The sequence below is a fragment of the Condylura cristata genome, unplaced genomic scaffold (assembly GCF_000260355.1).
Source record: "Condylura cristata isolate star-nosed mole 26May11 unplaced genomic scaffold, ConCri1.0 scaffold00015, whole genome shotgun sequence".
Lineage (NCBI taxonomy): Eukaryota > Metazoa > Chordata > Mammalia > Eulipotyphla > Talpidae > Condylura > Condylura cristata.
In genome coordinates this window covers 9342103-9366747 of record NW_004567116.1, presented here as the reverse complement: position 1 = coordinate 9366747, position 24645 = coordinate 9342103, and the positions used below count along the sequence as shown (strand labels likewise).

General features: G+C 53.9%; 1 protein-coding gene across 3 annotated transcripts in view; it reads left to right on the top strand.

The window, feature by feature from the left end:
- Positions 1-3741: 3741 nt before the first annotated feature.
- Positions 3742-24645, top strand: part of CRY2 (cryptochrome circadian clock 2) — a 24537-nt gene continuing 3633 nt past the window's right edge. Inside the window, exons 1-12 of one of the 3 annotated variants that reach the window (XR_001145481.1) lie at positions 3742-3956; positions 10830-10938; positions 13162-13304; positions 14733-14917; positions 15650-15738; positions 18571-18711; positions 19714-20025; positions 20252-20403; positions 20517-20719; positions 21027-21119; positions 22038-22179; positions 22942-23023. Coding sequence is in view for 2 of the 3 variants with exons in the window: in XM_012725548.1 (XP_012581002.1) it covers positions 3742-3956; positions 10830-10938; positions 13162-13304; positions 14733-14917; positions 15650-15738; positions 18571-18711; positions 19714-20025; positions 20252-20403; positions 20517-20719; positions 21027-21119; positions 22038-22177 (1782 nt within the window). In the remaining variant the exon portion in view is untranslated. The other 2 variants (XM_012725548.1, XM_004682881.2) reach the window with 2 other exon arrangements.

Genomic DNA, 24645 nt, shown 5'->3' with positions numbered 1-24645 from the left:
GTGTGCCGAACATTGGCAAAGAGAAGGCAAAGACTCCCTTGCCCATTCCTTTGGCTCTTGGTTTTGCCTGTCTTAGAGGTGGCCCAGGAGAAGGTGAGGCCTAATCCTATTCATGGTCATCTCGCCTTGCTATTTGATTAGAGTACAAGCTCCCATAGGATTTAGCCAAAAAGATAAGGCTGGTTGCTTCCCACCTCCGGTAAAAACTCCGGTGTGTCCGTGAGAGCTCAGTGTCCTCAACTCTGACCCACAGAATAGCCTGGCAAGTTTTCTAGGCAACCCTCAGAACACCACCATTCTTTATAGGTGCTGGAGGCAGGGGACACCCCTATTCCACAGAACCCTGCATGTGTGTGTTTGCATCCCGTGCCCTGCTTAGAAGCCTCATGATCCAAATCTAACCATTTCGGTGAAGGGGGGCGCCCAGGGCAGGGCCGCGGATCCGGGGGACACAGGCTGGTCTTCGGGACACCCGACAGAAATGGACCCCGAGGTCTATGTCCTTAATAAATGTTATAGCTTCTCATGCTGAATAGCTCAAAGAAAAAAGCATCACAGTTGGCTTTGAGGGAAATTTTGGAAACTGGAAAGCCTCCTGGGGGAACGCGGGCGGAGCCCAACCTGAGGGCTCTGTCCAGTCTCTTTCCCAGTCCCAACACTAGAGGGCGCTGGCAACTTGAACTCGCCAGACGTCACTCCCGCCCGCCCCAGGTTACACTTAATCAGTTAACGATATTTACCCAAAGTATACAGCGCAATGGGCGTGTAAAAGGCTGCTTAATCCAATCTCCCCCGCAACACTATAGTAAAATACAAAACAGGACTGATAACTTCTCACATATTTTCAGCGGATAAAGAAACCTCCCACTGCCTAGCTGTTTTTTTCTTATTCCTAAACTCCCTTATACTAAGTTCTGCCTTAAATCTCTTAGGCTTCCTAAAAGATGTTAGATTCTTTTCTTTTGTCCCACCTTTACTTACAGGAAACAAGAAGCAATTGTTTAGTGTCTTCATGGCAACCATTCCAGAAATGCTTGTCAGTAACAGGTGTATAGCTATGAGATCTAATCTCCAACCCATTATCTCTCAGAGATAATAGTACTGGTTACATTGTAGCTCTTCCCCATTTACAGGTTTCCTTGATCTCTCGCCCCTTTCTCTTTGTCTATTTAAAGTGTAAAATCCAAAACTGAACTTTGCACACCATGGCTCTCTCCAGTGCCAGGTTTTATTTCCTGGTTTTTAAATGTTACCCTCTGAATAGACAATATACAACCATTCAATAAAATAAGTCACCTTTATAGACTTGAGGAAGGATTATTGGTCATTAAAATAGCAAACACAAGGACAATGACATGGCAATAACACAATTTGCTTCAGAACAGGTGCAACACTTTACTCCTGCTTTAGTTAAAGTGGCAAAAAAGGTGTTTATGGGCAAAGCCTAAAATGCAACATGAAGATTTTAAAAATTATTTATTTGGCTTTAGGGATTTATAGTGATTCTCTCTATCTTTCATGATTAGTATAATTTTGAGGACTTTGAAAAAAGTAAAATGTTTCATTCACAGATCGTTTTATGGAAGTCGTTCTGTGTAAGACCCAGGCTGAGGTATTGCAATAAAGACCAAAACACATAGATCCCGATGCTCAGAACAACAGCTGATATTTATAAAATGTTTATTGTAGCTTAGCTACTTTGACCATTTCTAGTGTAAATAGGTTAAGAAAGTGAGGGACAAAGAGGTTAATCAGATTACCCAAGGTCATACAGAGTAAAAGCTGAACTAGAATTTGAGCATGTTATTCCAAATGTGCTAAGACCTTGGGTCTAATTATTGTATCACAGTGCCTCTCAAGACAGTGTAATAAGATAGAAAGGGATCATAGTCAATCATTCAGTAAATATTTATTGAGCACCTGTTGTTTGTCAGGCACCAAACTAGGCGCGGTGGTTACACAGATGAGCAAGATAAGCACAGTCTCTGCTATTATGGAGCTCATAGTTTAGAGAGAAAACATCTTGGGCATTCAGAGGAGAAAAAGAGAAGGGTCTCTATCTCTGAGGCTATAGGAAAGACCCTTCTCCTTATATTCTGTTTGATTCCTAAAAGAGCATCAACCCTAGCAGAAAAGAGGGGATTAGAGAAGGGGAGAACACAAAATCTCAAAAGAAAGGTAGTGAGAGGTGGCATCTGTTCATTCAGGAAGCATTTGGAGAGGGGATTCAAAAATAAGAACACTGTGAGTGAGGACTGTGATGGAACCTTAAGGTTCCTGACAACTTGAATCCTTGCTCAGATTTTACATATGATAAGTGTCAAATACTGTTCTAGACTCTGGAAATCACTATCATAAATAAGGCATGGTCCCTGCCCTCCAGGAGTTTAGTGTCTAATGTGGCAGTCAGACAATTAAGAAATTCCATGACATGTACTAAGACCAGAAATCAGAAGCAGCACAGATGGGGATGGGGCATTGTGCAAGCTGGGGCCAGACAGTAAGAACGTGCATAAATATATTTGACACAGGACAAACAAGTTAGAAAGGGGATGGAGTCAGGAGTGAGATCCAAGGAATAACTTGCACAGTTTCTGTGTAATGAAATGAAAGAGAGCCTCATATGATGCTCCAATTTATAGACTGATGCCAAATAATGCCAATAAATTGTTAAATTCCTTCAGTGCTCATGGCCAAGTTCAGGAACGGTTCTGAAAAGGTTCTGAACCCACGCCCAAATTGAAATAACCTATTCTCCACTTGATAACCCAGAACCCAAACTGACTAAGTCTTTTTTTTGGGGGGGGGGGGTTTGGAGGAGACAGAAGTTGGGAACAACATCATCTACATCTCTAACACCCATAAGGAATCCAGTACAGTGCTTCATGAACAGAGAACCATAGATCTGCAAAGAACAGTTCATCTGACAGCAGAATTACTATCTCAGGCCTCTTCATCCACATTCCCAGTCCCTGCTCCCAACCCCTCCACTGTTCCTTAGACAGGCCCTTGCAAATGCAGGGAACTCAGTACAGATCACAGCATAACTTGGTGGATAAAAGCAGAAGCTCCGGATTCGCAATAATCTGGGAGGAGTTATTTTATTAGTTTTAGGATATTGAGCAATTCAATTATAAAATGAGATTAACTCCTTCACTGGGGGTTGTTGAATGAATGTCACTGAGCTAAGTTGAGAGTAGTAAATGCGACCGTTTATATAAGGAAATGATCACGCTGCTAGGCATATAAAAGGCACTCAAGAATGATAGCAGTAACAGAGTGATGTGCATAATGAAATAGTAAGGAGGTGATGATGCTGACGTAGAGCACTGGTTGTCAGTCTTGGAAGTCACTGGATGTGACTTCACCACAACCAAGGCTACTACAGGCAGCTTCTTCCGGCAGGCCGGCCCTGGACCGGACGCTTGGAAGACACCGTGGTCGCCGGTTACAGCCCACACCCAGACCTCCGCGGGGCGCGGCCGCCTGCGTCACTCAGGGGCCCGGAACTCCACCTAGGCGGGTCCACACATGGTGGGAACGTGAGGAGGCGGGGCCGGACGCGGCGGCGCTGGCCAATCACGCGGCAGGAGGAGCTCAGCCAATGCCAGAGGCGCTCCAGGACTCGAGGGGCGGGGCCGGGAACAGGAATGGCGGTGTCATAGGTCACTGGGCGGTCTGGGGCGGGGCCCGCGTCGCTGGCTAGGGCGGAGCGGCCGTAGCCCCGGAGTCGAGGCGGCGATGGCGACTGCGGCGGTGACGGCGGCCGCGGTGTCCCCGGCGCCGGCGGCCGTGGCGGAGGGCGCCTCTTCAGTGCACTGGTTCCGCAAGGGGCTGCGGCTTCACGACAATCCCGCGCTGCTGGCGGCCGTGCGCGGGGCGCGCTGCGTGCGTTGCGTTTACATCCTCGACCCCTGGTTCGCGGCCTCTTCCTCGGTCGGCATCAACCGGTGGAGGTGAGGGGGCCCGGGGATGGGTCGCGGGCCCGGGCGGGGGCAGCAGCCTGACGTCTGGGGCACCTGCGGATAGCCCTGGTACCCCTCACCCAGAGGAGGCGGCCCTGTCGCCGGTCCCCCTGGCCAGAAGACCCCGGCCTGAGATAGGCGGGCCACGGAGACGGAGCTGGGTCTCCGGAGGGGAGAAGCGGAGCCGGGACACCACTGGTCGTGCTGGTAGCCTGGGTGGGCCAGGGCGCAACCTCTGACAGCGCGCTTTGCCACTGTGTGGTCTCCCGTGGGCCTCTGACATGCCTCTGGGACAGAGGCGGTGATCCCCGTGAACAGGGGAAACTCTTGAGCCCTAGAGACGCAGAGACCTGCCCAAGGACTTGCAGTCAGCCAGTGGTGGAACAGACCCCTGATCTGTGTCTCTTAGGGGTGTGCTGGGGAGGGAGGAAAGGCAGGTGTGGTGTGAGCTCAGGGACAGGCTTGTGAAGCCATGGCCGGGCAGGTGCTGCATTCTTCAGGTGAAGGACCCATCGGTGGCCACCTGACCTGAAGGTCATCTCTGAGCCTTGGGTTTGTTAAATTTGTCCACTCACCTAGCCTGGCTTACCTCACCGCGATCATCCTGCCTCTGAAGGTGTCTAGGGACCCTGTCTTAGCATTAGGTAAGAAAAATTCATCCACCTTTTTTTTTTTTTTTTTTTTTAAATAAAGATCTCAAGAGGATGTTCAGTTAGAGGCACTCTGTGTTCTGAACCCGAGAACATGCCTTAACTCATTTTGGAAATTCCCTCATCAGCTATGAGCTTGCTGGAGGGAGGGAGAGAATAAGTACAAAGTGTCACTTTCTTCCTCCTCCTGAGATTTATTGCAAGGGACAGTGGATGGATCCCTGTAGATTAACCTTTTATCAACTGAGGTGCTGAGGGTAGTGAGAAGGAGAGCTACATCAAGCCCCCTCTCTGATGGCTGCCAGGAGATGGAGCTGACAGAATCATGGGAAAGAAATAATAGGTAGGGAGTGGATGTGTTTTCTGCATGTGTGCGTCCTCAAGTCGACATCAGGTAGGCGCCTGTCTCTCCAAAAACAGCTGCAGCACTTGTTCGCACTGTTCTGGAGGATATTTGCCTGTGACCTCCTTGCACAGGGTTATTTTCAAGAAACCGCGCACTCAGTCTGCCATTCTTTCTTCTCTAAGGTGTGTGCCCTGCTCTTGGCACTGGGCCAATTAAATGCCCCCTCCTGCTCCCTTTATCTGCATCGACTGTAGTCCTGTGGAGAGCCTGCCACAGTGTTCAGGCCACCTGTTGCTCTGCCTCTGCTCCAGTTTCTATAGATAGGAGGTTGGTTTGACAAACATTCTCAAATGACCATCCGCAGAATGGACATTTAAATCAAGCCTCTTTGCCCCTCTCCTGTGGCAGCGTGCCAATCAGGGCAGGCAGAGTCAATAGAATCTGACTGCCTGCTTGCTACATTGTCACAAAGCAGTTTCTTCTTTAGGGTTTTGGAGCACATTGCGTAGAGAGACCTGTCCCTTTGTGCTAGCAGAGATTAAGCATCAACAACAAAAATTCTGTGGTTTCTTAAACTCAGCTTTGCTGGGAACGAGGTGTTCATGGTTTTTTGTGGGTCATGCTTTTACGATTATGCTTTTGAGCAAGTGAAGGAGGAAAAGGAGTGTGGTAGCTCAGGTGCCTGAGTCAAATCCTGAAGTCAGAGGCCAATAGAAAGCAGATAGAAGTGAAGCAATTACTTCATTTATGTTTTTTATTGAAGTCATTGCATTGTAGCATTATATGAGCTTCAAGTGTTCATTGTTGGAGCAATTATTTTAATGAGTGCCTACTATCTGCCAGGTACTGCCTTAGGTGCTGCTAGGCTAAGGCAGTAAACCAGCAAATGCCATGTGCAGAGCCCCGGAACCTGTTTTTAGTGGAGAGAGATGCATAAGTGACCATAATTTAGTAGAACTAAATGTCGTGAAAACAAAACCAAACCAAACCAGGGGAATGGGTTTATAGCAGGGGGGCCCAATCCCGATGAATTTGTACTCACTAAAGGATCTTTCCAAGATACATGGGCTCCTTCCTACCCTAAGTGTGATTTATTTGCTCAGGATCATGGCCTGGACATCTTGGTTTTTAAAACTCACGAGCAGCGAAGCCAGAGAAGCCGTCGCCTTGAGAGCCACACACCTGGCTTGGACAACAGGAAAATTGAAGTGCTTTGCCAGGAAGTCTAATTAGCATGGCTTTCAGAAGAAAGAAGTGAAATAACACCAAATAGATCGAACTTAACGATGCTTTTAGGACGCGGTCACTTCTGCCATGCTCCTTGCCCCCATGCTGCAGAGGGCCGAGCTGCAGACTGTTTTGGGCACTTGATTGGGGCCTGGGAAAGCACTGAGCCATGTGGACCCCTCGTAACTACAGTCTGTCAGACCGGTGGCTGTTTCTGGGTCTGGGAGAGTTGTGTTGTAGCACAGTGTCCTAGTTCTGCAAATACAGCCTCTACCGTCTCTGAGGAGCCTCCCTCCTTGCGGGAGGGGGTGGGGGGCTGCACCATCTGCAAGAGTTGGGGGAATGGAAATCTGTGATCTCTGTTATCCTGCACTTCCTACAGACTCCCACACAGTGTTTTTTGGCAGATGAATCAGATTAAAATAACCATGCATGGCAATTTGCAAGAGTAAAAGAATATAGAGAAAGGCAGCTGAGAAATCTGTGTTCATTAGCATTGAGCGAGGGCTGGCACACCCCTTGCGTGGCGGTAGTGGGAAGCGCGGGGGCTGTGTGCGCCTCTGGACTCATGCAGCACCAGTTGGCCAAGCTCTTCCTCCTTATCCAGCATTAAATAAACGGGGGAGGGAAAAGAGAATGTGAGCAGCTTTCAGATTTTAAAATGGGAACACAGAATAGGCTCCTGTGGTTTTGCCCTTCCTACTACAACTTATATAGTGGCAACAATTCCCTTCACCCTTTATTTCAACCACTTTGTCCCTGGCTCTGTCCTGCACCTGCCTTCAGGAGCTTTTGGGACAGAGGGATTTGGCAGAATAAAGAGGTTCCCTCTCAGCCCATTCTATGCAGAATCAATAAATGAAGTGAACAGGGAACTCCCCAGGATGGCTGGTGAGCACAGGTGTCACTTCGCAAATGCTGGGAGCTAAATGCTCTTCAACGGTCAGGTCAGTGTGGATGGCTCTTCCCTGGAGCTTGGTCAGCAAGAAGACTGACCCTAGTCTACTGGCAGAGTAATTTGAATTGTTCACGTTGGTCCCGAGCAGCTCTCTTGGCTGTCTGCTGCTAAGGAAAAGTTTCCGTTTGCCCAAAGGGACAAAAGTCTTCACCTTTATTTTTGAAATTTGGAAAGAATATGCATATGTTTTTGGGTCGATTCTAAGAGATCAGCCCCTCCCATGGATTGTGGGTTTATGTTATCTTTTCCCCTGGGATTTCACTACTTAGGAGAAATTAATTTCTATTAATATCCTGTGTAACCATCTGGCCCACTCTGTGATATCACCGTTATAGTTACATTACCTTGGATTGAAGCAGAAAAACTTGGTCAAGGGCTATCTGGACCCAAGAAGGAGTTCACTACCACACTCTTTCCTTCTGTAGCAACAAGTAAAATATTCCCCAACACAGAGTCGACCACCTCTAGAGAAGGCCTTCCCCACAACTAGCAGATTTAGCCTATTTTAACCAAAGGGTCTGTCTTATTTGACTCGGCTAGCCCCTTTGGGTCTCTGAGTGACAGAGTCCTTTCTCTGTCTTTGGAAATCCCAATTCGGTTTTCTCCAGTTCTTCCTGCCGCAGCTCCAGAGCACTTACATAATGTGCTGCAGCTGCACGTGTGGTTCTAGTGCAGAGGGTGAGCTGTGACCCCTCACTGGGGGCCAGGTGAATGCACCTGGCAATGACCGAGGGTGACCTGGCACCTCCCGTGGCCAGGCCAGCTTTCCCCAGTGTCCCCCCTCACTGGAGTGGAGAGAAACGCCATGTGGAGAGGGGGGCCCGGAGGGAGCACAGAAACCCTAAGGTCCTCTCCTGTGAGGGAGTGCACAGACGCCCCAGGAGCGCTGCTGCTCCCGTCCTTCCTGTGCAGAGCTGTCACCCACTGGCTTCTGCCCGCAGTGGCTTCTCACACTGAGGCACTGGCTACTGTGTGGCCATCCACACCCTCCCTTCTGGCAGAGTCCTGCAGGGCTTGACTCAGGAGGGACGTTGGAAGTAGTAGAGCAGTTTTAGAGGCCAAAGAAGAGGCCGACATCTCAGAGCGAGGCAGTTTGGTAGCAACAAATTTGAAGCAAAGGCAACTTGTAGGCAGAAGCTCGATGTTCAGTTCTCTAGAAAGCACTTCCAAAACGTTGATGTGCAACAAAACTCAGTGTGTGAGAGGATCGATCCCCAGGGGAGCTCACTAAGCTGCAGCTTCTGATTCTGAGGTCTGGGTAGAGCCTGATATTCTGCCTTTCAGCAAGATCTGGGTGTTGTTGACCCTCAGACCACACACAGAGGCGGGTCTGGCAGAAAAGGTGCTGACCTTGGCATTGGCCATGAGGCCTGGCCGAGAGGCCGTCGTTCCTGGTGGTGAAGAATACGGACAGTGAGCCATGGTGCCTGGGTGTCAACTGGCCACTCAGTGGGTGTACGGTGTTGGGCAAACCAAGCTGAATGTCTCTGTGCCTTCGTTTCCTCATCTATAAAATGGGAACGATAAGAGTATATACCTCATAGGGCTTGAAAATTAAGTGAGAAATGTAAGACATGGAGCACAGTGCCTGGTTTGGTGGACTTAGTTGCTCATTAAATGGTAGCTGTGATTGTTATCATTTGGTGCTGAATTCAAAGTGCCACCTGCTCCCAGCCACAGCTGTAGCTCCCCTTGTCAAAGAAGAAAGGGGCTCTCGTGGGGTTACCCCCACTTCAGAGATGCCATAAGTAAATAAGTTCTAGAAAAAAGTTCTGTGGAAAGTAGCTGGGACCCAGGGTGCAGGCGCCTGTCAGTCTTACTGATAGCTTCAGATCAGAGTCCTGTGCAGCCTGTGGACTGTGAAGGAAGGCACCCCAAAGTGTGTGGCAAGGACATTCCTGAGAACCCCAGACCGAGGACCTCTGTGCTGGGTTGTGGAATCTAAGTCACCTAAGTCTACCCGGTAGGACTGGGCTTCTCACAGCCTGAGATGGGTCACTCTGGTTTTCTCTTGGAGGAGTGCTGAGGCCTGGGAGGAGGCCAGCGTCTCTCTTTTCAGCTTTCCCTGAGCACATTGGCTTTTTTCAAAGACAAATTCACAGAGGCAGAGCGGTGGGTTTGCAGAAGCAGCATTCAGCCTGCCAGTCACTGTGCCCCCTGGCGGAGCCGCCTGCTCTTCAGCTGGCACAGTGCTTCGCGGGCTCCTGTGGAATGTGGGCCCGTGGTATTTGCCACGGGGGGTGCGGGTGCCGTGTCGTGGACAGCAGAGACTCCAGGGCTGTTCTAGTTGGCAGCCGGGGATAGCCCCCTAAGACTCCGGAATGTGCTGCCGAGGAGGCTTCACTGTGCTCGAAATAAAACCGGTGACCCCAGGTGTGGCCAGGGAAGGGCGGGCCAGCCAAGGGTGGGAGCATGGGGCACCCCGGAGCCTGCTGCTCTGTCGGGCTTGGTTCCCGAGGACGGAGAGCGGGACGGCAGCAGACCAGCTGCATCAGGGCTGTGGGAGTTAGCAAGCCCAAGCACTTGAGGTCATGCGGGATCCCAGCCCAGAGCAGCCTTACGAGCCACGAAAAGGCTCAGAACTGGGCACAGAGAAGACAGCGTGGTTCAGAGTCACTTCCTCTCCTGCTTTGTCACTGAGTAGCTGCCGCTTCATTACCCTCTGGGCCTCAGTCTCCTCACCAGTAAAATGAGCCTGTTTCCCTTCAAAAAGTGTTGAGAGAATTAAAAAGAAAAAGTGTGGGAAAGGCCTATCAGACCCGTACTAACATGCCTCTGGAAAGGGGAGTGCGAGTCCCTGGGTGGAGACTGCTGTGTGCTTTTTATAATTTGAATTTTGAACCACAGGAGTCTGTTTAAAATGTTAATATCATTTAGTTTAAAACTAAAACAAGGCATTGCAAATAGCAGTTTCTTCCCTCATGGTGACCCGGCGCACAGGCAAGGTGTCTTGAGACTCAGGTGCCCGCCCCAACCCCAACCCCCACCCCCGAAGGCATGTGAGACAGCCATAGCCAAGTGCTCTCTGAGGCCTGCTCCCCACTTTGCAGCGGAGAACCGCAGGGCCACAGCCCTGGAGAGGCTGGAGAAGGAGCCTCTCGCAAAGACAACGGAGCGCTGCGGCCCACACGAGTGGACGTGGCGCGGCTGTGTGTGGGCGGCCGCGGCACCCGGCCCGTGTCACAGCACCGCGCTGGTCGCTCAGTGGCTCTCGCTTCTGTTCTCCCTTCCGAGGCTGCCCAGACCGCGTGCTGGGCAGATGTTTACACACAGGCCTGAGGCTGACAGGGCACAAGTGACTTGGCCTCTGATCACAGAGAAACGAGTGTGCGGCGCAGCTCGCGTTTATGCAGGCCGTCTGGCGCCGGGTACGGAGTGTCCTGAGCGCTTCCCAGGCCCGGTATTTGATGTTCTCTGAGGGACTCCACGAGCGAGGTCTCACCTCAACTCCACAGGGCAAACTTGGGTGGGGGGTGAGGGGCTTAGGGGGTAAGAAACTGTGAAAGTCACCTTGCCGGCCCGTGGCAAAGCCAGGGCTCCCGGGAGGCGCACTGGCCCATCTCGGCACTGCCAGGCTCGAGCCCAGGCGGCTCCGGGACCCAGAGACCAGCGCCTCCCTGCTTTATTTAGAGAGAGGAAAGTGACCTGGGTTACCACTAACAGAGCCCATGTGGACTCTGCAGGTTCCTGCTTCAGTCTCTGGAAGACTTGGACACAAGTCTGAGAAAACTGAACTCACGCCTGTTTGTAGTCCGGGGACAGCCAGCTGATGTGTTCCCGAGGCTGTTCAAGGTAAGCAAGCAGAGTCCCTGAGGAGATAGTGCGATTCTGCTCCCCAGAGCTTCCCTGTCGATTGCATAAGAAGATTCTGACTGTGAAAATGGTCAAGGCTGGTCTGTCCGCTGCTGCTGGAAAAGCCAGGAGCAAACTCAGCCAGTCAGCTTGCCAGTAGAAGGACAGACTTCTGAGAAACCATGTCTTGCTGGAAGGTTCCCAGCTCTGTCTAGCCATGGAAAGTTATTCCACCCCGGTGCCACTTTAGATGTTTTCTTGGCTCGATGCAGCTTGGCTTACCAGGCTTCTCTCCTCCAGGAGTTTGAGGGTGAGGTTTCCTGTCCTGCTCTACTTACTGAGAAAAAAGTCAGCCTTTCTGAGTGAGCTCCCTGCTCCCCCGCTTCCCCCGGGTAATGATTTATAAAGTCTTCATTTGAAGCCCACATAGGCCGCCCTTTGTTATATCAGAGCCAGCTCCCTCTTCCCCCCAACCCTCTGTTTTAGGGCCCATGCAGAGGGCAAAAGTATTCAGGGCACAGAGCTCTGGACAGTCTCCCCTCACCCTCACAGGCACACAGATATTTGTATGCCCCTACCCCCTGCAGCTTCTCCCCCTACTCTTCCTTGGGGTCAAAATAGGAGGGAGGGTCTCATTTAAGCAAGCAGCGACTAAATACTCCATCATCCCCACCCCTCGCCCCACACAGAGTGGAACCCTCGTGACGTGGGTGAGAGCCAGTGTTTGCTGAGGCCCAGAGCATCACACACCTGAGCTCGCGCATTCCTCACAGCAGCCCTGGAGGCCCCAGCCCGTCTGGCCTATGTCTCTGTAGGGCTGGGTACCGCCATCCCTGGTCTAGTCACTTGCCTGTAGTCATGGAACTAAGAAGAGGTGGCCCAAGCTTCAGCCCAGGCTCTGACTGCAGAGCTTGGCTCTTATCACCATGCCATTAAACACGCATGCCTTCCTCTGCAGTGGCCCCCACTGCCCCCCATGAGAGGCCAAGCCAGTAATAGCCCGGAGGTGCGGCTAGGTCAGCCATCCCGTCATTCAGTGCGTATGTATCAAGCCTCTGTTGTGTCCTGGGGCCCATACTAGGTACGGGGGTAATGAAGCATGAGGTGGCTTGATTTCTGCTCTGAGAGTTCACACTGATAAAGCAAATAGGCGAGCAGTGGGCCACTTCATTGCCGTGTGATAAATGCTGCGATGGAAAGGCCAGGTGCAGGAGAATCATACCGCAGAAGATCAAAAAAGGCCTCTTGGAGGAATCATTTAATGTTTTTTTTTTTATTACCTTTAGGGTTATCAGTATTGAGCAGTGTAACTTATATGAACAGCTAACCAGGGTACTTGACTCCGAATCAGAGTTGCATGAATGTTTTGTGGCAAGAGGTGACCAGCCTTGCCTAGGACCCCAGGCAGCGCTGAGTGAGAGTAAATGAGCCCAGCTATGGCCATCTGCCCGTGGGGTTCAGAGTTCTAAGGAACTATGACCAGTCTTTGGTTGGAATGTGGTTTCTGTAGGCTCTCTGTACAACCTTTCACGGGGCCAGCATTCCTAAGAAATATGGAAATTTCTACTGGAAATGACTGAAGACTTGGAAAAGAGCTCCCTTCTCTTTTTAACACATGGCCCCTCTCATCTGACTCCTCTGACTTCTGGACTGAGAACTGTTTCTTTTTCTCCAGCTCTGAGAACTGGAGCCTATTAGCTCTGCTTGCTGCTGGCCTCTGGAGTGTTGCTGTGGAAACCATGAGGATACTTCACTTAGCACAAGTCTGCCAAGAAAACTAGGGCAGGAGTTTGCAGGGCTGTGAGAAACCTGGGAAAAGCTTGCTGAGCAGGCAGGAGGTGGCAGCCCTGTCCCCGCAGCCTCACCAGTGAGTCAGTGCCTCTTTCTGAGCCTGGGGGCTCCCCCGAGAGCATTGTATTTATAGCTTCCTGCTGTTTTCTCCGCCTCAAGGACACGCCAGTGCACTGGCCTACCCAGCTCCCTCCTGACAGAGATGCCACTGGCCAGGCTCTCCTGTCTCCCGACTGCTCCCTGGCCCTGCCTCTCCGTGGCGGTCTGCTGTGAGCTGACTGCTTTCTGGCTCAGAGCACCGTCCCTGGTTGCCTCTGCAGCCCACTCTGACATGTCTCTGGGCTTACTCCGATCCCTCCTAGGAAGGAGTGAGTGCCTAGCTTCTCCCGCCTTCCCGAGCACAAAACAGCATGACAAATTCAATCCCCACAGGAATGGGGGGTGACCCGCTTGACCTTCGAGTATGACTCCGAACCCTTCGGGAAGGAACGGGATGCTGCCATCATGAAGATGGCCAAGGAGGCCGGCGTGGAGGTGGTGACTGAGAACTCGCACACACTCTATGACCTGGACAGGTGAGAGCGGCATCCTGGGCTGAGTCTCTGATTGTGGGCACTGGGAACTCGGGCCTCTGCTGTACAGAACTCTGGGCGGGCCAGCAGTAGTGCCACCTGCATGTGAGGGTGGCATTTCTGTCAGTTGGGTCACACCGAGCTTATCCAATTTGGCTGCAAAGAGGCTTATATAGCCCCCAGAGCATGAGGAACCCCACTGAGGGAATCAGAGATTTGTTCCTTATTGGCACCAGGCCCAGCTGCTGCTCAGACTCCCCAATTCCAGCCTCAAAGACTGCCCTCCTGAAAGGCGCCCTCTGGCCTCAGTGTGTTACCTCTTCCAAGAGTCCTCTGTTCTCACAGGCCCAGTTTCTGTACCTGGGGCTAGTTCTGGGCCTCCCCTGACATACGGGTCTGCAGACCATGCGTTAGATGTCACCCAGCAGCTTCTTCTCGAGATCCCTAGAGGGAGCTGATGAACACAGAGTGGCGCCTTCCCTGATGCCACGCCTCTGTCTTGGAGAAAACCTGCTCCCTCCCTTCCCAGGCAGAGCTGGCACCCTCCTGCTGCCCAGTCAGCAGCCGCCACTTCCCGCCTGTGGGCCCTCCCTGCCAGGAGGCGGGCTCACACAGCCCTGCACGTGAGCTCACGGGAGAGCGCCTGGGTGCAGAGAGCCTCCTCCACCACGCGCCACACAAGGGGGAGGCGCTGTGGGCGGCAGCCAGCCTGACATCCACCCTAAGGCTCGTACTGGACACTGAGGAAGGAGCTCATCTGCCAGCTCAGCTCGGGCTGCAGAACTGCTTCTTGGTCATGAAGAGCCTGGGAATCTGGCCCCAGACACTGCTGCTCATCTCACTTGAACAGCCTCAGTGCCCCCTTTCCACTCCTCTGTCTCTCCGATAACTTTTCTGAATTTACTTGAGCAGCCTTTAAATGTTAGTTGCTGCTCTTAACTGCTGCTCCAGTCCCTGATGTAGGGAGGTTGGCTGTTCTCCACCTCCCTGTTCTAGTAAACAGGGACCATGAAGGGATGATTTTCCCAGACAGGAACATGTTTGTGGAAGTTCTGATCAAGGAACTTTCTCCAGGCTTCCCTGGGATCAAGGTTGATCCACGGGACTCTGTGAACCAGCAGAGAGGCCGAGTACCAACATGGCTGGGGGGGTTTCTGTGATTAAGAGGTAGGGTCCGTCTGTCTTTCGGCGGCTCCGTGTGGATACCGGGGAGCCTGGAGTTGAGTCCCAGCTTTGGCCCTGCCTTGCTCCAGCTCTCTTTCCCTCCTGGTAAAATGGATATGTAACCTCCCTCAGCCCCGCCTTGCCATTTAAGGGTGGGACCCACTAGTGGATGTGGAAAGCCACCTTGTAAGCCCTCAGGGTCTGGGTGGGCAGGAACCGGAAACAGAGCCCTTGGCAGTGACGTCAGCTGTGCTTTGGGGTTCCCAGGATCATCGAGCTGAATGGGCAGAAGCCGCCCCTCACCTATAAGCGCTTCCAGGCCATCATCAGCCGCATGGAGCTGCCCAAGAAGCCCGTGGGCTCTGTGACCAGCCAGCAGATGGAGGGCTGCCGGGCCGACATCCAGGAGAACCATGACGAGACCTATGGTGTGCCCTCTCTGGAGGAGCTGGGTGGGTGCTTCCTGCCCCGGGCATCTTAGGCCCGCACTGACTTCTTTGTAACATCGCTTGTTTTCTTTTTTGTCAGTCACTGTAGACAATTTAAAAATCCAGAAAGGTGAACATAGAAAATAAAAATCTCTGTCATCCCACCAGCTGGAGAGAACCACTCCAGAGAGAATGATTTTGGAGTGTGCGCTTCCACTTTTATTTCGTTTTTTTCTGTTTATGCTCATAGCTGGAATTTTCTGTTTCCAGTCCATACCTTAATTTTTATTCTTTCCCCTCTCAGTATATAGGCACACTGGTCACCTGGTCTCTGAGTACCAGTGGAACCAGTATTGCTTCTGTGGAAAGGTCTGTCAACCTCTGAAGTTAACAGAAGACACCCTTTCTGCCCCCATCCCATTTTTAAAAGCTAAACTAGCTCTCTTATCTGAAAACCACAACCATGGTCAACTCACCTGGAAGAGAGGGAAGGCTAAGGTTGTTCTCTGATGCCTGAATGATGAGTAGCTGGAATGGGGAAGGCCAGAGAATAAGGAAAGAGCGGCGAAAGCAGGGATGACCCAGAAAACCCTAAATGGTTAGGCACTGCCTCAGCCCCAGAACACACAGTTCAAAAAATAAAGACTGGCTGCCATTCAGCCCCCACAGAGATTAGACCAGCTGTCAAGACTTGCCGAGCACCCCCTGGTGCAGCTGCCCTCCAGCCCTGTGACCTGTTCTCCCTCTTTCATGTAGGGTTCCCCACGGAAGGACTGGGTCCAGCTGTATGGCAAGGAGGAGAGACCGAAGCACTGGCCCGCCTGGATAAGCACTTGGAACGGAAGGTATGCCCGTTTCTGAGACGCACAGCTTCAGAGCTGATGCTCACCCAGAGGGTGGCACAGGTGTGTGTGTGTTGGGGGGGACAGGGTCCTTCTCTGTGCCTGCACGCCTCGGGCTCAAATAGGGCAAAAGAAAGGAAATAGGCTGGCGATGGGCATAGCGAGTACGTAGCAGTGCATCTGGGTTGCTGGTCACTGGCTGAGCCCCTGGGTTAAGCGCCTGCTTCCATAACTTTCCATCACTTCCGCTCATCTTCCCAACAGCTTGGCAAGGTAAGCGTTAAGCTCTCCATTTTACAGAGGAGGAATTAGCTTAAATAACTTGCCTGAGATCACACAACTAGTGCTAGAAGGAGTTCTTGTCCTATGAGACTCTAAAAATCATGCTAGATGGCATTTCTTTCATCAGAGGCAGGTTTCTTTACTCTGAGAGGTATTTGGTGATCAGTAAAGCCCAGAAAATTAATTGTTTTGTGCTTATGTGTCCCCTCATCTTTCGCCAGATCTCCTAGGCATTGATTTCCATTTGCTTGGACACAGAGCACAAATGGCTCACTTCCCAGTGAGGCGGGGCTTGGCCAGGGGAGGGAAGGGGACAAGGCTGCAGAGGCGCGTCTCGCCGGTGCCACGTGTTCCCCACCGCCCTGAGACGGGGCAGGGAAGGTTCTCATGGCTTTCAGCGGTCAGCTCCCAGCTTCCTGTCGCTGTGCACTTGGGTTAGAGACTGGCCCCTGAGACCTCAACTTTTTCTAGTCCTGTTACTCATTTGGGCCGCAACCAGGCAGTAACGCACGGAGGCAGAGGCAGGCGGGAGCACTGTGCGGCCACAGAGGCGCCCTGCCGCAGGCCCATCCTCCCCGGGCCTAGTGCCCAGATGTGCCCTCTGGGTGTTACCCTCAGCCTGGGCTGAAAGCGAGCCCCACGTCATAAGAGGGTGAAAACTGTTGTCCAAGGGATATGGGGGACCAGCTCCCGCTGTCCACATCAGTTTTACCCAGAGATTTGGGACCTCACTGTGGAGACAAGGCTGGGCCAAGGGACCAGAATGGCAGACGTGACAGATGTGGTGGCAGCAGTAGAATAAGACTTAAAAATGCGAAGAGCTGGCTCTGGGCCCATAGGTTGTTTACGTCTTAAAAGCTTTTTGTAGAGAAGTACCCTTAGATTGCAGAGCGGGGAGCTCCTTTTCCACCTACCCCTGAAGGCCTCTTCTGTCTGCCCTCATCTTTACCACTGGGTGACCCCCTAGTAAGTGAGGATCGGTAAGTCTCTATAAAGGTATCCCTGTTCTTAAGTGAAAAAGTAACAGTGGCATTTGAGGATCACCACTTTGTACCCCTAGTGGTGCTGCACGATACATGGATGGCTTCTTACCCCATAAGGAGACAGCAGTTATGTCCCCGCGGGCTGGCAGAGAGGTCAGGCTTGAGTCCAGTCTCTGCTTGCAGCCAGAGACTTGCAGTCACAGTGTCCGACAGAGAGACGCATGGAACTGCCCCAGGGAGACCGTCAGTGAAATCTGGGTTCTGAGGCCCAAGTCCAGTCAAAAGGCCTGGGTTCTTTTAAACATAAAAGAATGTAATGACAGGAGGTGTTTAGAGGATAAGAAACTCAAATGATATATAAAAAAAAAGTTTCTTTAAATGGCTAAGGCTCATACAGTACCTGGGGGTGCATATCTGAATGTGGGGGAAAAGCACACTAAAAATGCAAGAAGCAACTGTAAGATGTGCCTTCCAGGTGTGCTTCGCGAAAACAGAAAAATGTAAACATTTATAATGCAAGGACATGATTATTTTAAAAGCTGGTTGGTTGAGTGGTTATTTATGGGCTAGAGGGGGCTTACAGAATCAAGCACATGGACGGCCCCGGAGTGGCTGGCAAAATGCTGGTCCTTGAGCTTTGGTAGGTCTACCTTGATGTTTACCTTAGAATAGGTCACTGGGCCGCAATCTCTGTGACTTGGGTGTGTGTGTTTTACTTAAAATATTTTCAAAGTGACATGGGCATGGATGTAAGCAGGCAAATAAGTGTTGTGTCTGTTAGAGGTGCTTTAACCTACCTCACAGATTACCTTCTAAGGAGGTTACCTTTAAGCTAACTTGAAGGAAGAGCCATAATTAACCAAAGTAACAATCTAAGTATCCATCGATGAATGGATAAAGAAGACGTAGCGTATAATCCTGCGTGTCATAACATTCTGTCAGTATTGGACCATTATACAAAGCGATCTCTCTCTACAGCCTATGTGTGTAGTAGGCTACACCAAATTCGTCTGTGTGAGTTCACACAGTGACAGATTCACCTAACAGTGCATTTTTTAGAAACTATCCCCATTAGTAAGCAACACGTATCTGTGCATGTGTGTATACTGTGGAATATTGCATGGCCATAAAAAAGAATGAAAACTTGCCATTTGCAGCAACATGGGTGAATCTTGAGTGTAAGAGGATAAAGGGAACGTGAGCTACATTGTTACCACAAATTATATAGCAGAATCAGGACTAGAATGTGGGCACACGCTAGGTCCCTCAGTAGTGTATTTCAGTAGGTCGGCCTGTTCTGCTCCCCACTCCGTTCCTGGTGAATCTTCTCTGGCCTATACCCCAGCTCTTCTATGCATAAATAAATAAAACTTTTTAAAAATCATTAAAAATTACAAAGAATATTGGCCACATTGTTTGGCTTGGTGATGGTTCCATGGAAAACTCTACTGGCGTGCAGGAATGGAACATCCAAGTGCTGGCCCCTGGGCTCTTCTGTGACTTTAAATGAATTCCTCACCACCCGGCCCTGCAGTTTCCCCTTTCCTTTCTGCACCTTCTCTGCACGCAGGCCTGGGTTGCCAACTATGAGAGACCTCGAATGAACGCCAACTCCCTGCTGGCCAGCCCCACGGGCCTCAGCCCCTACCTGCGCTTCGGTTGCCTGTCCTGCCGCCTCTTCTACTACCGCCTGTGGGACCTGTACAAAAAGGTGAGGGGCACACCCACCCTCTGGTGGCCAGCTGGGACAGGGTGTTCTAGGTCAGTCAGTGACCCTGAAAAGGGGCTGGGACAGACAGTTGTAGGCCCGGGGCGTCAAAGTGCGAGTCTAATCCAGAAAAGGTGGGGCAGAGTCCATATCCACAGGCTGGCAGAGCCCCAAGAGCAGTGTGAACAGAGATAAGATCCAGGTCCCCGCAGAGCAGGACAGGAAGAAAAGCCGCCTCAGGACGTGACCCCGGAGGTGCCAGTGCACTTGGCAGCAGCAGACCAGACTGGGGCGCACTCGGCTGGGAGCGCGAGGTGCACAAGCGGGAGCCAGGCCTAAGCTGGGGAGCGGCGCCCTGCCTGGGGCTGGGCCAGAGCAGCAGAGTGCTCCCAGCAGCCGCCACCTCAGACGAGGGCACGACTCAGGCTGCAGGCAGGTCTGCCTTACTCGGAGCAGGCCCGCCCCACCCCCCGACGCTGTGTGGATTGGCCTGCAGCACCCCGCCTCCCGTTTCACCAGGACATCCTGGTGTCCACGTGACTGCACGTCTCCAGCCAGGTGGCTGGCACGGGACGGCTTTGCCAGTTTCGTGGTTCGTTTTGTGATTTTTAAGGACATCATTGTTTACTGTTTCTCCTGGCTCCCAATCCAGCCTGCTGTATGTGACTCGCTGTGTGCCGGTGGGGAAACTCCCTTTGACATTCTGGCCAGCGGAGCCAGACGGGATCCCTTGGGGGCAGGGCTCCTGAGCCAGGCATGGGGTGTGGCTCGCGGTGTGGCGTCCTTCCTGCGGATGCCTCCTGCCGCCCAACTCCACAGCCACCCTCAGGGCCGTAGCACCTCGTGACTGGGCCTGGGCCGCCAGGCCGCAGGTGCAGGGCACCTCCTGGGGACCCATGGTCCTCCACCCCCACATCCACGTGGGCTGGGAGCCACCACATTTGTGGGTGAGGCGGTGCCGAGGGCTGGACAGGTACTATCCATGTGCTGCTGCTCCCTCACCAGGTGAAGCGGAACAGCACACCCCCGCTCTCCCTCTTTGGGCAACTTCTGTGGCGAGAGTTTTTCTACACGGCAGCTACCAACAACCCCAGGTTTGACCGCATGGAGGGGAACCCCATCTGTATCCAGATCCCCTGGGACCGCAACCCCGAGGCTCTGGCCAAGTGGGCCGAGGGCAAGACAGGCTTCCCTTGGATTGACGCCATCATGACCCAGCTGAGGCAGGAGGGCTGGATCCACCATCTGGCTCGGCACGCCGTGGCCTGCTTCCTCACGCGCGGGGACCTCTGGGTCAGCTGGGAGAGCGGGGTCCGGGTGAGTGCTCGCTCAGCGGGAGCCTGGCCGCGCCCTCTCAGTCAGCCCAGCCTCTGGGCAAGGGCAGGCTCCTCTGGGCTGGGGGCGGGGTGAACCCCTGCCAGCCTTCCTGGGCTGGCCCTCAGCACAGGACGTGGCTTTCCCCTCGGGGGCACTGTGGGGCCTGGGTCAGCTGGGAGCCTGGCAGTAGGTCCTCGAGGAGGCCGACTGTCCCGCGCCCACGCAGGTGTTCGACGAGCTGCTCCTGGACGCAGATTTCAGCGTGAACGCAGGCAGCTGGATGTGGCTGTCCTGCAGCGCCTTCTTCCAGCAGTTCTTCCACTGCTACTGCCCCGTGGGCTTCGGCCGCCGCACGGACCCCAGTGGAGACTACGTCAGGTGAGGGTGCAGACCAGGCTCTGACCTCTGATCGCGTGGCCCCTCAGAGGAGGTGCTCTTGGCGCTTAGGAGGAGGGGCCCGGTGGGCTGACGGGCTGTCGGCTGTGTTTCAGACGATACCTACCCAAATTGAAAGGCTTCCCCTCTCGGTACATCTATGAGCCCTGGAATGCCCCCGAGTCCGTTCAGAAGGCAGCCAAGTGCGTCATCGGTGTGGACTACCCGCGGCCCATCGTCAACCACGCCGAGACCAGCCGGCTCAACATTGAGCGAATGAAGCAGATTTACCAGCAGCTGTCGCGCTACCGGGGACTCTGTAAGGAGCCACTGCCCACCTCGGCCCCACCCCTCCTGCCCGCTCACTGAAGGGAAGAAGGACAGCACTGAGGGCTCAGCCAGGTACTCGTCCAGGGAGACCAAGCGCTCCCTTCCAGGCTTTTACACAGACTTGACTGCCCGGGCCCAGGGCCCTGCCGGCTGGGCTGGGTCAGCCTCTGAGCAGTAGCGGTCAGGGGAGGAGACGGACCTAACTGTCACTGCCGCCGGCCCCTGCTTTGTTTTCTCCTGCTCCTCCCGCCGAGGCAGCTGGAGATTGCGCCTGATTACTCCCTGCCTCCTCCCAGGTCTCCTGGCGTCTGTCCCCGCCTGTGTGGAAGACCTCAGCAACCCAGTGGCAGAGCCCAGCTCGAGCCAGGCTGGCAGCACAAGCAGTGCAGGTGGGTAGCAGTCGGCCCGCCAGCGCTCCTCCACCCCACTCCAGCCCCTGAGGCTGGACACAGGCTAGAATGGCGGACCGCGGGGGGCAGCGCTGAGGACTAGAACTCTGAGTGACCTGCTGAGAGAGGGCTTGGGGAAGGGTTTTCTTTCGATGGGAGCCCAGAGGTGCCGCTGCTGGGACCTGGAAGTGAGCAGGCGCCGGGGAAGAGCATCTAGGCCAAGGGCACGGCTGGAAGAGGCCGAGAGAGGGACGCGCTAGGCCGAGGCTCAGCCGGCCAAACCCAAGCGAGGGGGCGGGACGCTGGGGATCCCATTGCTGTGTGACCAGGGCTGACCAGAGCAGGGAAGGCACTGAGCAGCGGCGGCAGGTCAGGGTGCGGTCTGCTTGGAGACGGTGTGGGGTAGGGGAGAGCGGGCAGGAGCCCCAGAGAGGCGAGGAAGGAGCTGACTGCTGTGGGGGGGCGGGGGCGCAGCAGCACCTCGGGTGGTGACAGGAGAGACAGACAGACCTACCTCTTCTCTGGGATGAAAGTCAGTGACAGACTGGTGGAAACTCCAGCTTTCTAGTTTGCCCAGCCAGGCTGGCTCCCTGTCCGGGCTCTCACCCTCCCTTTGGGGCTGGCCCAGGTCTCAGAGGCAATGACCGCCTCACCCCCAGACCAAGGACAGCAGGAAAGACAGGTCAGCCTGAGGCCCATGGGACCAGGGGTTCAGAACAAGCACTGCGGCCCCCAGGCCTGCGCGGGGCCCCTGGGACATTCCGGTGAGGTCACTGCGGCAGGGGACCGTCAGAGGCAGGTCTGAGGAGCACGCCACTGGCACCGCCTCGGTGAGCAGGCTCTGTCCCAGAGCGCCTCCCCTGCACCGCCCAGGCTCATTTTGGCCATGCGCTGACCATCGGACGTGCTTCCCCGCAGGCCCACGACCACTCCCCAGCGGCGCAGCCTCTCCCAAGCGCAAGCTGGAAGCCGAGGAGGAGGCCCCTGGTGAAGAACTCAGCAAACGGGCCAGGGTGGCGGGGCTGCCCACCCCAGAGGCGCCCGGCAAGGACGTCTGAGCGTGAGTCACAGACCGGCTGTAGGGGAGGCGGGAGTGGGTTTGCAGGGTCCGTCAGCTAGAGTAACAGCCAGTGGGGACTGCCCTACTGGAGGGTTTCAGCTCAGCTCAGACTACTGCACCTTCTAAAATTTGTCTTTGACAGCTAAGGAAATAAATTTTCTTTTTGCCTCTTTCTACCTCTGCAAGGGAGCCAAACCCAACACAACAAAGCGGAGACCTCAGTCAGGCTGAGAGAGACTGCCCTGTCTGGGCCTGAGGGCAGCCACGGGAGGCGCCACTCACCCTCGCCAGCGCTGCAGTGCTGCGCTCCCAGCCCCAGGCCCCACCTCCCCATCGTTCTGCTCCTTCTAGCTACTCTTCCACCGGCTTGACTGAGCTTGCCTGGCAATGCGCCTCTCTCTAGGAAGGCCCCTGAATGCAGAGAAACAAAACTGGTGCCTCCTTTCCCAAAGCAGGCAGGGCCTTTTCTGTCTAGGTGGGAAAATGTGGATTCTGGTCCTCTTTGAGTGTCTCCGTCTGTTCTTTCTTCGCTGAGTGCTTGAGTTGGGGCTGGGGAAGGCTCTCATCTCCTCCTGGGAGCTCCTTGATGCTCTTCCCCAAACTCTTGCACTGAGGGCAGGTGGGGCTGTTCTGGGAGGGTCAGCTGGGAGGTGGCCAGTGTTTGCCTCTCGCGCCCTTTACTGGACTCTGTCTCGGACACCGCCGATGGACACGTGGGCTGTCTTGTTCTAGGAGCACTGACCTTGGATTACGTTCTCTTAGTTACGTAGCTCTGTGACACTGAACAAGTTCCGTTCTGCCCTGCAAATCAGGAACTCGCCAGGCTAGTGCTCTGATGCTTCAGGTGAGAAGACCAGACTGGAGAAGTGGGGTGTCTGGGTCAGAATTGCCCAGAAAGCTGAGGGCAGTTGTTCCAGGTGAAGACCACAGGGCCTGGGGCAGCGCCTCTCTTACCTTGCAGCCCTGGCGGAGGGACGGGAGCGGGCGCGGGGCTCAGAGTGCTTGGGCAGGTGAGACACCCTGAGGCGGGCTGGGGAGCCCCTTGCCTGGGGGAGGCTCTGAGGCGAAGCCACTGCGCTCACTGTGCACTGGCAGTGCCGCCCGGGCCAGATGTGCCGCCCCCTCATCTGGGAGACAGCGGTGCCAGCGACTCGCCGCTGGGTGCACCCAGCATACATTCAGGGAAGGAAACAAAAACCATGCGTGAGGAGCCTTTGACATGCAGGTAAAATCACACGCACCTCCTGCAAGCTCCTCGGGGTGTCTAGTGGTGTGACTGGAGTCGGAACCAGTACACCGGCTGCAGCGGGGGAGGGGGCCGCCCCCTCCAGCACACCCCTCCGCTCCGCTGGAGTCAGTGGTATGACACGGGGCAGGATACAGGTGGGTGCTGCAGCCCCACGTGTGAACGATGGATCCTTGCCAGCCCACAGCCTCCGGCCTGGACTTTCTGAGGACCCCTTTAGCTGAGCATTGGAGTCTTGCAACTGTTATTTCTGTGTTTTTTAAAGATTTATTTATTTATGCACACAAGAACTGGGGTACAGGCCAGAGGTGGAAGGGCGGTGAGCGGATTCACCAGAGACAGTGGGGAGCAGAACAGACAGATCGTCGAAGTACACTGCTGAGGGGAGCAGCAGGCCGGTCAGGAGAGGTCTGCCACAACCCGGGTGTCAGCTCCCTGGCCAGGGATCAAACTCCTGCTGTGGAGAGCTTCATCGTGCTGCGCCTTAACCCCTTGTGCTGCCAGGGAGGCCCTGGCTCTGTTATTTCCAAGGCCTGGCTCTGTGGCAGGAGATCACAGCTTATACCGACGCTGCGCGGAAGCACGCCCTCACGTGTTCCCCGCTGGCTTCAGCCCAGACCGGTGTCTGTTCTGTCTTTGGTTTTACCACATCGTGTTCACTAAACTGAAAAACAAGCCACTTCCAACATCTATTGTTTCAGCCTCTTCTCCATATCCCAAAGTCGCTGACTGCTCTGTATTTGCTGGCCTCGAACCGCGTACAGAATTTTCTCCTTGGCCCAGTTATGTTACCGTAAGGGAGGCAGCTTCCCTGCCTTAGTCCCTCCTGTTGGTCGTCAGTGACCTTTGGGAAAAGCGTGCGCAGGCCATGGTGGGGAGCCCCACTTCTCCACAACTTCTCCAGGGCCTCTTTGACTCTCCTTGCCGGAAGCCAGCCAGCAGGGGTGAGGCGGCTGTGCTGTTCCGGGTGTGGAGTCTGGAGGAAGAGCCTGCGTCACACTCAGGCCAGCGTCTGCCTCCCAGCCTGCTGCTCAGACACCAGTCGCCTCACCTCTCTGGCTCTTTCTTCCTGACCTGAAAATGAGAAGTTGGGACTGTGCCCTGCCTTTCCCCTGGCACTTAGAGCGAGGCTGTTGACTTGTTTGATGCCGGGTGTGCTTAAGGCGCCTCAGCTCAGCACCACCCCCACCCCCCTCTCCCTTCTGCAGGCTCCCTATTCT